Here is a 13,984-nt window from a genome sequence, read left to right on the forward strand (position 1 = left end):
GAAATAATTTTTATCAAGTATCTTATTACCCCAAATCATCTATTACATACCTTAATAGGAGAAATATGAAAAAGCTCAAAAAAGCTCAGCATTGACAAGTCTGTTAAGGAAGTCTCCATTAGTTCTGTGCTAAGTGCATCCACATCTTGCTGAATTAGTTTAGACTATTTTAAAGTAAGAAGAAATAAAATTGAACAGAAGGTTATCAACACATGTAACAGCAGAAAAAACATACAAACATATACGTATTACACAAAAACATACGTAAACATATGAATAAAAGCTAGCACAAGGAATAATTGTGTACAAACACAGCAAAACAGCAAGCTAACTAAATGATGAGCAACCCCAAAACTGGAAACGAGCTACTTGCTTTTGCATCCCAAACAAACATCCTAGTAACACCAAGTCTCTTCCTTAAAAGGGTAAACGTGAAAATTTGTGGCTTTTTAGTCCTTCTCGATTACTTGATATGTCCTTATATTTCTCAATCATTAACAGATATTACTTCCATATTAACTTAGAACTTAGAAGTAACTAACTTCCTGTAGTCACTTGTATTTTTGTATTTCCTCACCAGATCAGAATTTTACATAACACATCTGAAGGTAACATTTCTAAGAAAAAAAATCACTTTCCAGTTACACATCACTACTGACAAGTCAGTCAAAAGGTTACTCTATATACCTTAACCTTCATTTACTACCCTTAACACTTTGCAGCCACAGCTGAAACAATCATGTCAAACAATTAAACCTTAAAAGAAAAAACAATTACACATACCACTGTATTTGTTAGTCAAACTTCTCTGTTAGTAATACCCAACCCTAAATGACAACAGAAACCCCAATGCTTCACTGACAATTATTTTATTAAGTCTCTTCATTCATTTTTCTCTAATGCAATATTCACTAAAATATTCAGAAAATCACGTAGGCCCTTAAGGACCTATTGTGGCAAAAATCACATTACCCTCTGCCTTTCAGCTTCTGGGTCTGTAGATGGAGTGAAAAGTTCCATAAGTGCTGCTAAGAACCCTTGGTCAATTTTCAGGGCCATTTCCTGGATAAGAACCATGAAGTACCTAAAATGGGAAGATGAACAGCATGTATTTGAAAGGACCCAGAATTTAAGCTCAACTTGTACAAGTAACTGAGGTTTGGTTATTCAATGCTGCTTATTAAAAAAGCAGTATTAACTGCTTATTTACAGTTAGGAGGGCTTAACAGCCGTGTGAAATTATGTGTTGCTATACCGCAAATTATTCAAAACTGACTTAATAATATCAGTATCAGTAATTTTTATTTTGTACTTTATGATTTTGTGTGCTCTCCTGTAACATATTTGTTCCTCTTATCCCCCTGCCTTCCTCATTACATCATATTATTATTTACTTCAATAAAATTGACCATCCTCAAATATCACACCCATATTAGCCAGGTACAAAAATCTTATAAGTAACCGTTAGTATATTTTCAACTTATTTCATAGTACAAGAACTCAAACAAAGACACAGACGTATTAACTAGAGGAGATACATTTCACAGTAAAACACCGTCTTGAGCTACATCAGAGACCAAATTAGTCTGTTGTTAGAGCACCAAATAAACCCAGCACTGTATAGCAAACAGGCAGATATGCAACTCTGATGTTTCAGTTGAAGCTGTACATCATTCTGATTACTGAAGAACTTCCTTAACAGTTAATGAGGCCAATTCTTACTTTCTAAAATAAATATTATTTTAAAACATTTTTTTACTACAGATGTTTAAAACTCAATCCAAGTCAGGAGTAGTTTGGATAGGACAATCCCACTGCTAAAACAATGTTCACTTTATAAAGAATTAAAGGTCTCTAAAGATGCAGTACAACACGATTACACTCACTTGAATTGCAGCACTTTGCTGTACTCGTTAAACCTAGTGATAACACTGATGTCAATGAACGGTTTTGGTTCTGAAACAAAAAATAAATGAATTGTCAAGCTGCTATATTCAAGGCTGCATAATTCTGGTATCATTAAAGATTTTCACTTACCTGAATCCAAAGCAATTGACTTGGGAGGGGCTACTGGGTGAAACACGACAGGGAACATCGATCCTGGTAACTGATTATCAACCTAAAATTATCATATTAATTAGACATGTGTTTTAATACCACAGTAATCAAAGACCATTTCAGTTTTAGAAGGCCCGAGGAAATCCCTTTTCTGAAAATACACTTCAATGTTGTTTTCATATTCCTTCCCCCTTCTTCTTAGGGGAAGGAGAAAGGGAAGGTAGATTTTGCTGCAATAATTTTGAAAAGTTACTTTTCATAGTACAAGTTACTTTTTAAGTAGTAGAAGATCTAATGGTTGAAACTGTTGGAAAGGGATGCTTATGGAATTTCACACACGCAGTCATTTAGAGGATCTGTAGCTGATGGTATGTTTGACTCTAACAACAAGTACCACCTTCATGCAAAATAAAAACAAAATGTGAAAGAAAGATAGAGGAAAATCTTCCCAGCAGCTGGTGAGAAAAAGTATCAACAGGGTCTTTGATGAGTGCCTCCTTTGTGAAAGACTCTGAAGGGCCACCAGAGCTGATGAAGTTGATAGCTATCCTCCTCAATATTTCCCTCAAACACAAAGCACTTCTCAGAATTACCTCAAACAATATATGGCTATTCTTGTTCATGTATCAGCACTCATAGCATCAACTGCAGTATGCTAGTTAGCTACGAATACTGAATGTTAATTCACTTTGTGTTAAACTTGTGTACAGATAAACTGCTGGATATTGGTTTAGTGTCCATTGTCTGCTTTCCATGAGGTTGGTCCTCTGATTATACAAAGAGCTCTGATTCTCCAGGTATACTATCTACAGTTACATGTCACATGACTATATACAAACTATGACTGTACAGAAGCAACTATGATAAATTTGAAAAAGGTTATTTATTTTTTCTTCACCTATAAACTTTCTTTAGAAACACACTTTCCATTTTAGGGCCCTGTTTTATGCTAATCCATAATTTTGCGCAATCTTTTCCATATTGTGCCAAATGATAGTTTAAAGTTGTTTTCCACCAGTGAGTATTTATACCACTTCAGCTACCCTGACATCAGAGGGCAAAGAGTCATACATCCATCAAGTGGATAAGGCCAGACTCTTTTCTGTGATGTGCAGCAAAAGAACATGGGCCAATGGGAAAGAACTGGAACATAGCAAGTTCCATACAAACGCAAGGAAGAACTTCTGAGAGTAATAGGGCACTGGAATAGGTTGACCAGAGAAGTTGTGGAGCCTCTGAAGATATTCAAGATCCATCTGAACACTTTGCTGCACAACCTACCATAGGGACTCTGCTTTAGCAGGAAGGCTCAATTTCATCATTTTCTGATTTCCCTTCCAACCCCTGCAATTCTGTGATTTTCTGATATACATTAGATTTGGAGACACTTCTTCATGTAGATATAGTACAATACAATAAAATCTTAAGTGTTTACTCTATATAAAGCATGAGGAAAGATCACACCTGTAGCCAATACAATTGAGCCCGTAAGCTTCTTTGGTGAGGTGACTGCTTGAATTCAACCTGAATTCCTGATAGGAAGTTACGTCGGATATTGCACCTAACTGGGAGGCGCATTTCCATCGGGACCTTACTAAAATTCACCTGGGAATAGTAAGAAAACAGAGCAAGTGTATCATTAAATTAATCTTGAGGATAAAGAACGTTTCATAATACCGACAAACAGACTAGTACGTATCGCCTGCATTATTCATTACATCATGATCACACGTATTAGCAAAATTACTCAAATTAAGTATTTGCATGGAAAGAAATTCAGTTATTTTGATAAGCACATTACATGAAACTTCAATTGTTCAAACTAAAAGTGTCTGTGTTATCTTAACAGTTACTCAGCACACGTTAGTGTAACTGAAGATGTTTACACGCAGCTTTCTCATTTCCCAGTTGATGCTTCTACCCCTGATCCAGGTGATCTCTTACTTAGTAAATAAGTACACAGGAAACACATCAATATTGTCTCAATATTACATCAGAACAAGATATTTTACTTAGAACACAAAATGACTCCAATATAAAATTTGCTTCTCATATTGAGTATCTTTTAATTGGTCACCTATCCTTAATTAACAAAATGTAAGTATTTTCACTGTTGTTCAGGCGCTACAGTCATTTCAATGGTTCAACTCAGAACATACCTCTGTATTGCTGTCTAGTTTATGCCAACCTGGAGCTTGGAAAGCATTCTTACAAAGATACTTTTGATAGGCTTGTTCCAATAGGTTTATTTGTTTTTGATTAAATGGCCTCCATTTCTGCTTCCGTTTTTCTTCCCAGACAACACCAGAACTGCGAGACATACAACAAGGTTAACAATTTTAAAATAATTAAGCCTTTCTTATACACACAGGCCACATAAAAAGATGCTATCCTCATTTTTCAGGCCTGAATGAACTACTGTTTGCTTTTCTATAGAAGATAAGAAAAAAAGCAAACATATCCCATTATTGTACAACAGGAAAAAAGGCAGAACTTCAATTTGCTTAAAAGGTTTCACCCATATTAATCACATAGATAAGACATTCCTATCAATTCAACCACATTGCTAAATTTACCATGTACTGTCAAATTTTTGAGTACTCAAAGAAATATTTAGGCCTCTAAGTGAATTACCTCGTAATTCCTATGTAAGAGATTTCTTTTTTATTTTCGTTGTTAACAAGAGAAAGTCCAAGACTGTGAATTGACAAGATTATTTCTTGGTCAGGTTGCTCCAGTTCTTCAGCTTGTAATGCTTTGGAAACCAATGCAACATCATCTGTGAACAGCAGCACCCGCTGGCGACCATCCAGGAAGGAAACCCAGTGTATTTGAGTATTTGCATTATATGGAAATTGGCCACATTCATCCTGTATTGGAAAACAATAACATAATATATTACAGGAGTAAACCCACGATGTTTGTTTATATACATACAGCAACCAGTTTACTGGCACACAAGTAAACCAGAACTAAAATAATTTTCTGTTGTTGATTCAGTTTATTGCATCTCACTGATTTAGAGGCATGTTGTATCTCAAAACGCTGTAAAGAGAAGCAGCAGGCTGGTTTTCTTTTTTTTTTTCCCCTCTCCTTTTTCATTTATTTTTTAAGTGCTTTTGACTGTAGCAATAGTAGCCAGTGAGAAGAACTATGGCAATGATTAGTAAACAAAGTCCTTTGCAGCAAAGGGTATAACTTAGAATCCTATGTTATGGGGGTAGAATGCATTAAACTTCATACCATAAAACAGTAAAGATGGACAATGATTCAAAACTTCAAATGCAGAGATTTCCCATTTGTTACTTTGTGAGGTACAAATGACATAGATAAAAATCCCCTTCTTAAAAGTCATGCAAACATAATCATAACGATACACCAAGGAAATAAGCTTTCACACAAACTAAACCCACGTTAAAATAAATGTGGAAAATCGGACTCCAGAAAGTGGTTACATAGGTAAATGCTTGCTTCCCATAACTTAATAAAATACTTGATTAGTCTTATCCTAGATTTACCTGATTGTAGTTAGTCTCCCCCACCTCCTCACTCATTTTCAACAGAATCATTTGTCTTTTGCACCCACTTAACAGTATTTTAATATTGAGGGAGCTAGAAACACTACAAATACCTCTTGCTGAACAACCCAGTTTTCTACTCCATGCAAGCATTTCTCATAAGGAAGCCAGTCACAGAGTTTTTCCTAGAGCTTTGGGGAAATACTTAAGCCAAATGCACCATTGCTTAAAGTGATTTATGCTGTCCTTTGTATTACACAGATACTTCTATAGCCAAAGCTCTTCACCACTCTTCTTTAATATCTGAGGAAAGCATGGTGAAAACAGTTTGGAAACTGTATGAAATCCTCTATTATTATCAATCTAAAAACTTGTTTAACTGAGAACAGGATCTGCTGGAGGACAAGATAGAAATGCCTAGTTACTGAAAAAACTTTCACTCTGAAAATTTTAGACTTCTTACAGTCCTAGTGTGGTTCAGCATTTACTTCTCCCTTTCTGAGATTTACCTTCAGTAGATCATGTTCACCAAAGCTTTGAGAGTAGCTCCAGACCAATTTTCTTGTTTTAGTTGGATCTGTCCATGCAAACAGGCATACTTGCTTTGGTTTCAATTCCATTTCCTCCTGTAATCCACTGCAGTTTAAAATAATAATAAAATTAAAATAAAGATTATATAATTCCCTGTTTAAAGAACACTGCTTAAAGTAATACAACATGTTATGGTACCATACACTCTTCTGATCCAGCCTCCTGGAGGTGAGGCATGAAGGGCACAGGAGATCATCTCCAACCTGTAGCTGGGCTCTTGGTGAACTATGGTCTATACTCCTATTTTATCTTCTCCAGTTTCTCAAATAGTACTAACTACTTACTAGCAGGTAAAGAATACTTCATTAAATGAATGATATAGCTTTTTTATTACAATTTTTATTACTATTTTTTTATTACTATTTTTTATTGAAAACATTATTATTTACCATAATGGTAAAGGAGAACTATTACTTTCTTCTCAAAGGATATCAACTCTTTAAATAATTATCAGTGAACTGTTTCTTTCACATACCTCTGTTTATATCTGAGGGAGTCCCATGAAGTATGGTTAACAATAAGAGCTGGGGCAGCTCCCTCATGGTAATCTGAGAAGCTTATAAGAGTAGAGTGCTCTGACACATTCACCTCTACCAATAAGCCCCCTGTCTGGAGTAAAAGTTAGAAAGAAAGTTCAGTATTTGCTCTATGCATACATTCAAAGTAGAAGAGGCTAAATTATTACTTTGATGTCAGTCTTCCATGGGTCTCTTACAAACAAAAAAAGGAAACTTATTCCACATTATCTAGTAACAGTAACATCAAACTTAATGTGGCTTAAGACATTTGTAGCATTCACAAAACATGTGTAGGTTTAAATTAAAATTTATATTCCCATTGTAAGAAAAATGGCTTTTAAAAACAGATGTGTAACATTTTTTTAAAAAATTATTTTATTTGGCTACACTTAGTAAAACCAATAGGCAGACATTTCCTTCCACAAATTCTACAAAACTGAAAGACAGGAGTCTAGATGACTGCATCACAGAATGTATGATAAATTCAGTGATCATAGATTAACAACTGATCACTGAGCAGAATATTTCTCTTGAATAAACATCTATGAAAACACTGAGAACATCATCAAGACGATTCACAATCTTTACTACTAAACAGAACTGAAGTGTGATGCGCCAAGACCTTAAAGTAGAAGGCCTCTATCTCAGTCATCTCCAAGAGTCAAGCTGTATTAAGTTCAAATACTACAAAACTAAAGTAAAGTATGAAGCTGTAAGGACAGAAAGACTCGTAGTCTCACCAATTCTTCCAGCCTCAGCAGAGTGCCATTATCTGGGACTTGAAAGAGGAATGGTTTGGACACACCTTGAAAGCCAACTACTCTTACACAAAGTTCACCAGATGAGTTTTCAGGCCAGAATGGAAGACACTGTAAAACAAGAGATAGCAATCACTTCCAGTTCATATGTATTCAATATAGCAAGCCAGAGTAAGTAGCCTTGTATGATGAACTTACTTGCCTTAGGTTCTTACCCCAGTTCCTAGTGATAGACATACCGTGTACATTTAATGAGTTACATAAATTGAAAGACTTAATTTACCCAATATATGCCACCTGTGCTGCTCACCATGACCTGAGATATGTGAAGAGTCCATGTCACAGCAACAGAGAAGACAGAGCATACACAGAGATGTTATTTTCTTAAATGATAGATAAAGACCTGCTATTTCTCTATGATGGAATCCAAAGGAAGCAAAACAAAAATTACCTCTGAAGATGAGATATAATTCCATTTGTTTGTTGGAAAAGAACCATTAGGACCAATTTCACCAACTTCTAGTTCCAGAGAAGATTTGTTTGCTATTGTGTAGAATGGAGTGAAGGTAACTATCCTCGTAAGGTTAAAACTGCTCATTTTGATACTGACTCCAACCTGTTAAACAAGGAAAACTGGTTCAAACAAACATAAAGATTAAGAGAAAAGACATGATGATTGAAAAGAAAAGCAGATGTTAAATTAATTACAAAGGCTAGCTGGTTCGGAACACCTGCAACACGAGAATGAAGAAGTGCATTATACAACATGATTAGTCCAAAGGTAAAAAAGATGGTTTTAGCTGTAATATTTGGTAGCATATGGTATCGGTATAGCAGGAGCTTCAGGTAGTATTTTTTTTTCTTTTTTTTCAATTTTAATTTTTATTTTTTATTCTACATAGCTTCAAACATACTTCAGATGAAGTTGCTAAGTCAGGCTCTAAGTAACCCCAAAAGCTTTGAGTTTTCAAAATGAACACTTGTGTCTTCAGCATTAAAATTCAATAGTGTAATCTCAAAAGGCCTTACAACAGGAATTGGTTAATTTTCATTTTGAGATTTGATTTAAAACTAGTGAAACAAAAGCCTCAAAATGGAGAAAAACAAGTACCCCAAGAGACCCATGAAACACAGAAGAACTTTCTTACCAGATACTCCATGCTCTTAGCTGAACACCTCACACATCCGTAGCTTCCTACAGTATCAAGGGAAAAGCTACTGGACCAAGTGCTTGTTGAAATAGACAACTGGATCTACACACAAAAAAGGGAACACGGAAAACCCTTCAATAAATTAATTTTGGAGTTCACACATTATGGAGTGCTACTGTATCACATGGAACATCATCAAAAACACATTTAAGTCCTTTTAAATCCTTCAGTAAATTAAGATGAGCTTAAGCACTTAGTATCACTATTCATTAACGAGAGCGCATGCAAACGTGGAAAAAATACTATTTTGTGGTGCTTTACCAACTTGAAGGGGGAGGTGAATGGAATAAAATAACACTTCAAACTGTTTCTTCAACCACTAGTAAAAAAAAAATTGCGAGGGAAAGGGTCATCTGAGGACAAAAAGAATACATCTACTGCTACAGTACTCTTCATTTGGCCATGCAAATACCCTGTCAAACAAAGTATGTCTGTTTAACACTGGACAGAATATTTACATTGGCCATGTTAAATTGTAAAGATAATTAAGAAAATTTTGTGATTCCTCGCTATTTAGTGGAAAATATCTCCACAGGAATATTCAATCCCAATTTACATCCTTCATCCACTCCCTGAGGGAAGAATTTTCTGTCAGGTAAGCTAGGAGGGTACCCCACTGACACTGGGGTCCCTACCTACTCTATATCACCAAACAGTTTCTCACTGGGACCAAAAGTTAGGTGACTGGATGCAGCACAACATCCAGAAGGGGCTGGGAAAGCATGCAGACAGTAAGTCTATTCTACTTATTTAATCCTCTAATGAAGTGTAATTAGCCTTCTAAATGTATAATTAATGAGAAAGTAGAAACTAAATCAAACAAAAACAAAAAACCAACCAACCGCCACCCAATAAATTTTCCAGAATTTTTATGTCTCTTGGAGTGAAGAGAGTAAGTAGATAAGCAATACAGATTACTTTCCTTCTTAACAGCATGTTTGCAAAGTACAACCTCCACCTACAATAAGCATACCTTATTTTTACTGAAAATATTTTTCTTCTTGAAGGAGAACAGAACAATATCTCTGTATTCTGCTGGATGCTTCACGTGAATGTCTTCAGCTCGATACTGAAGAATACGAGAAGTTTTGTTGATTATCCAGTATGGACTGAAGACAGACAGGATCATACGACTTCCAATTCGCCTGATATGTATGTACAAGTCCACTGTCATCACTGTTGCAGAATGGCATGTAAAACATACTGAAAAAAACTCAGGCATCCCTTCATGAATTTTAAGATGCCCATTCCAGTTTTTGCCTTGATATTTCATCAACACAAGCTCCATTATTTCCCCATTGATTCTGGAATGAAAAACATCTGCAGCACTCCCTTCCAGCAACTCACGAGCTTCTGCTGTTCCCTGCAATAAAATTATAAGGGGCAAATCAGGCTGTTAAGACATAAAACATTCACAAAACAGCATTTTATTCTTCTCTTGCAGGATGCTCATTTTTTAGTTGTTTTTAGCATCTTGTCACAACATCCAATCACTTATTTGAGCCTGATCCTATGAACAATCCAGGGTCAACTACACTTCACTTGAATTGTTTAGTCTTTACTGTCCTGCAAATTTCAAGACAACAAACCCATTCCATCGTACCCCCTGACCCAGTTCCCTCCCTCCACTATGATTTCAAATGGATTTTACAGTCATGCTACAAGGTGCAGCAACACTCAAATACTTTTTGCACCTACCTCCAGTAAATACCTCAAGGAGTATGGCAGAAGATTCCTCACAGTCAGTGTAGGATGAAGGTGGATAATATAGGCAGGATCCCACTTCTCTTCACACACTGAAATATGGTTTAATTGATCAGGTACTGCTGTTGTGCTGACTATTAGAGGCAAGAAATTTGTCTCGGTGGCTGGGCACTGTAACAAGCACTTTACTTCATTGCTCCTATGTAGCTCTTCTTTCCAGACAATGTTCGTTGTGGACTCTCTAAACTGACCCTCTAAAATTCCCGTTGGTCTAACATACAGATTACACCTGCAGAAAGAAGACAAAAATGGTACACAAACATCTGCACAGTGACAGTCAGCATCAACCAGTTCTAAGAAATTGCTAACATTCTGGAGGAATTTTGCAGCACAGTGTGTAATTACCAAATGAAGACTTTTTTTCTTTTTGCCCAACCAGGAAGAGCTGCAAATTTAAGCTTCCACAGTAATGCTATACTTGTTTATCAGTCTTGCAAAGAACAGCCCTATAGAACAGAAAACAAAACAAAACACACCTGTATGAATGTAAAGGAACATGAAATTCCTCTTCAGGCTTGGATGTGCCAATTGGCTCCAACAATCTGGAGTCCTTACTCAGTTTATAGATTACAAACGGGATAGAGAAATGGTTCTTAATCTAGGATCAAATGATAAAAGTTTTCATTACATTTGTTCAGTAAAAATTACAGTCTTTACAGTCCTATCAGTAAAAACATGCTTAAAATGTTAATTCACATAAAGGATACATATATACTCCTCAATGTTCATAACACTAGAAAGCCAAATAAAAGAAATCTAGCTTTTCAATTTTAAGAGAAAAATCTTTTAAAACGCAGAGAAAAAAAATACAGTAAATTACTTAATTTGTCTCTAATTAGCTTTTTGGGAAATGCATTATTTCAAACAAATGAAACCAAACAAAACAAACTCATGAAGAAGAAAAAAAAAAAAAAAAAAAAAAATCACTCAAAAGAACTCTCTTTCAGGTTTTGTTTTTGTTTACCTGCAGAAGAGATCGTACAGTAACAACCTTATTTCCTTCTGCAGCATCAATCTGTACAATGATAGAGCTTGGATTACCACCAAGAAGGCTTTTCATGTTGTACAGTCGTCGACCTGGTTTGCCAATGGGAACGTTTGTCACTTTTTTGTATCCTTCCAGTTCTAATCCATAAAAATACACAAGTGTTAATTATGCAAAACATAACTCATACTACAGTTTTAAAGAACAGAACAACATCCAAGTTTCTCTGGACTCAATAACAAGTATCAGAGATGGCCTCTAGCAAAAACAACCTGAAGTGGTATTTGAGCACTAAGGAAAACTGAAGCTTTAAGGCAGAACGCTCCTGAAGATCTTAACTTTTAACTTCATGTTATAATTTGCATAAGAAATACATCAAAAGAATACACAAAAGTATTTTTTGAGTGAGTTAAGTCCAAGGGATCTGTGAGACAGTTTATCAGTGACCATACTAAAACACTTATTTTATCCCAAGGGCTAAGAGAAAAAGTGTACTCAGCACTCCAAATAACTAGAAGTTCTACCTTCTGAAACACGCCAATGCTAGGCTTTGTGGTTGTTTGGATTTTTTTTTTCCCAATTGCCATCAGTACTCAAAAATAATTTTAACACAACAGAGGTTACCTGAATTTAACCGAGTTGAGTCACCCATTTTCCCGTTCTCAACATATTGTACAGTGTTCCCTAGCATAATACCTAAATCTAAAGAGAAGGCGGAGCTCTCCTGTCGGTACAAGGCAGACAGCTTCCTGCGTTGAGGAGCTTCAAAAACAGAGTATTCCAGTTCCATGTTCTGACCACTTCCTACACAGTGCCCATTTTCCTTTTCAGCTGAATTCACAGTTCGAAAACTGGAGCCAGGAAACACTTTGAGAGGAACATCAAGGGCATTTTTCACTATGAAAGGAGCTGTATCTTTAAAGGAGTAGTCAAACGTAGATGCAGTCCCTTCTGAAAACGCCTGCAATTAGGAACATTCATAGTGATTACTAACTTATTATAATTACGTAATCATACATAAATAGCTACGGAAATGTAAAATTTCAAGTCTTAAAAGAAAGTGCCTGGCAAATAATGTTCTAAATTACATATGTAGATATAGACATATAGTGTATATAGAGAAACATATATATGTGTAATTATGTGAAGTATTATTTCAGGGAAGGTAACTTCCATAAGATTTTACTGTTATTTGGTGACTTACAGCAAATGTTGATACCTCAATAATTACACATGTATAAGGATTTCTGTTGCTGTTAGCAGGCTCTACAAGAAAACTAAATGAGCTGAGACAACATAGAAGTCACAAACATCACCATACTTAGTACTTAACCACAACTTTGGCATACAAACATCTCTTTTATTACACAAGATACTTCTGTACAAATGGTTGGATTTCTGCTATGGAACAGTCTTACAGAAAAGAAGCAGGCTGAATAGAAATAAAACCCTCTAATTAACATAAGTGTTTCCTACAGTGCATTTTCATACATATTAAGAGAAATTTACTTGCCTTTCATCTTTTCTCCTTTAGTCCTGTACAAGCACACCTGTTCCTCTAACACAGAAAATGCCTTCTTCAAAGCCAGCACCATGTTGTTGCTCACCCTTAAGGGCTATCATATTTAAATTTGTCATCCATGCTTGCTAACATTTGTCAGGGCTATAGAACAATGACTAGCTTGTGACTAACAGCACAGAGTTCTTCATGGGTCTAAATCTTTTACAGAGACAAATAATTTGATGCTTACCTTGGCTAAATTACTGAATACAGCAAGACAACATTTGGATATCGTTATGTTCATTGTATCCTTCGAAGAGATGTTAACTGCAGTTTGTGGCTCAGGAAACACAATAAAATCATCTCCAGGCATCAAACTTCTTTCCTGGACAGGGTTAGTCTTCATCTACAACAAAAATTTCATTAGCAATTATGAACGTACTGAACTATTTTTCCTCCTGTGTTACAACAGGAAAAAGCATGCACTACACTTGAACCCTTCTCCAAGCAAAGGAATGGCCACACTATCTTATAAATCTGATACATCTCAGACAAACTTATCAGTAACATGGAAATTTTATACCAATTCTGAAGGCAAGTTATTTCACTTTCTAACAACACGTGTGGTTACACGCTACATTTTGCCTGTGCACCACACAAATAACTTCATTCAGAAAAACTTTGATGTTAACAGACTGAATTTAATCTTGTAAAATTCCATAGCTCCCTCAAAGCAACAGCATCTGAAAGGTCAATGTTCCATTACATAAAACGATTAAAAAACAGCTCTCTACTCAAACCCAGTATTTACAAAGTTTCTAGTACATTTACATACTTCCAGCTTTAAACTCCATTGCTTCTTTCCTCCTTCAATTCTTTCAATTAGAGGCTCCCATACTGCATACGTTTCATTGTAATAATGAACCTAAAGAAAGAATCAAAATTAAATATGACATATAAAAAACGCAGAACTAAGTTCCTTCCTATAGCAATTAATACACTATCACATTAAGAAAATAAAACAAAGCAAGAACTTCTTTTCAATCTTTGATTCACATTTCAGAGCTCTAGCATTAATTT

At 35.6% G+C, this 13,984-nt stretch overlaps 1 protein-coding gene across 4 annotated transcripts in view; it reads right to left on the minus strand.

Annotated features, from left to right (window-relative positions):
- The window catches only part of VPS13C (vacuolar protein sorting 13 homolog C), a 79,659-nt gene that overhangs the window by 16,066 nt on the left and 49,609 nt on the right, over positions 1 to 13,984 (minus strand). For all 4 annotated transcript variants that reach the window (XM_052672307.1, XM_052672305.1, XM_052672303.1 and 1 more), the window contains 19 exons: positions 13,740 to 13,829; positions 13,155 to 13,310; positions 12,100 to 12,364; positions 11,383 to 11,543; positions 10,895 to 11,016; positions 10,353 to 10,647; positions 9,628 to 10,017; positions 8,592 to 8,696; positions 7,895 to 8,059; positions 7,426 to 7,554; positions 6,643 to 6,776; positions 6,086 to 6,212; positions 4,693 to 4,928; positions 4,218 to 4,368; positions 3,523 to 3,663; positions 2,038 to 2,119; positions 1,887 to 1,956; positions 973 to 1,084; positions 51 to 164 (listed from right to left, as the gene is read on the minus strand). In XM_052672307.1, coding sequence (XP_052528267.1) covers positions 51 to 164; positions 973 to 1,084; positions 1,887 to 1,956; positions 2,038 to 2,119; positions 3,523 to 3,663; positions 4,218 to 4,368; positions 4,693 to 4,928; positions 6,086 to 6,212; positions 6,643 to 6,776; positions 7,426 to 7,554; positions 7,895 to 8,059; positions 8,592 to 8,696; positions 9,628 to 10,017; positions 10,353 to 10,647; positions 10,895 to 11,016; positions 11,383 to 11,543; positions 12,100 to 12,364; positions 13,155 to 13,310; positions 13,740 to 13,829 — 3,045 coding nt within the window. The remainder of the gene's footprint in view (positions 1 to 50; positions 165 to 972; positions 1,085 to 1,886; positions 1,957 to 2,037; positions 2,120 to 3,522; positions 3,664 to 4,217; positions 4,369 to 4,692; positions 4,929 to 6,085; positions 6,213 to 6,642; positions 6,777 to 7,425; positions 7,555 to 7,894; positions 8,060 to 8,591; positions 8,697 to 9,627; positions 10,018 to 10,352; positions 10,648 to 10,894; positions 11,017 to 11,382; positions 11,544 to 12,099; positions 12,365 to 13,154; positions 13,311 to 13,739; positions 13,830 to 13,984) is intronic.

The sequence above is a fragment of the Tympanuchus pallidicinctus genome, unplaced genomic scaffold (assembly GCF_026119805.1).
Source record: "Tympanuchus pallidicinctus isolate F22 unplaced genomic scaffold, pur_lepc_1.0 scaffold12, whole genome shotgun sequence".
NCBI classification, from domain to species: Eukaryota; Metazoa; Chordata; class Aves; order Galliformes; family Phasianidae; genus Tympanuchus; species Tympanuchus pallidicinctus.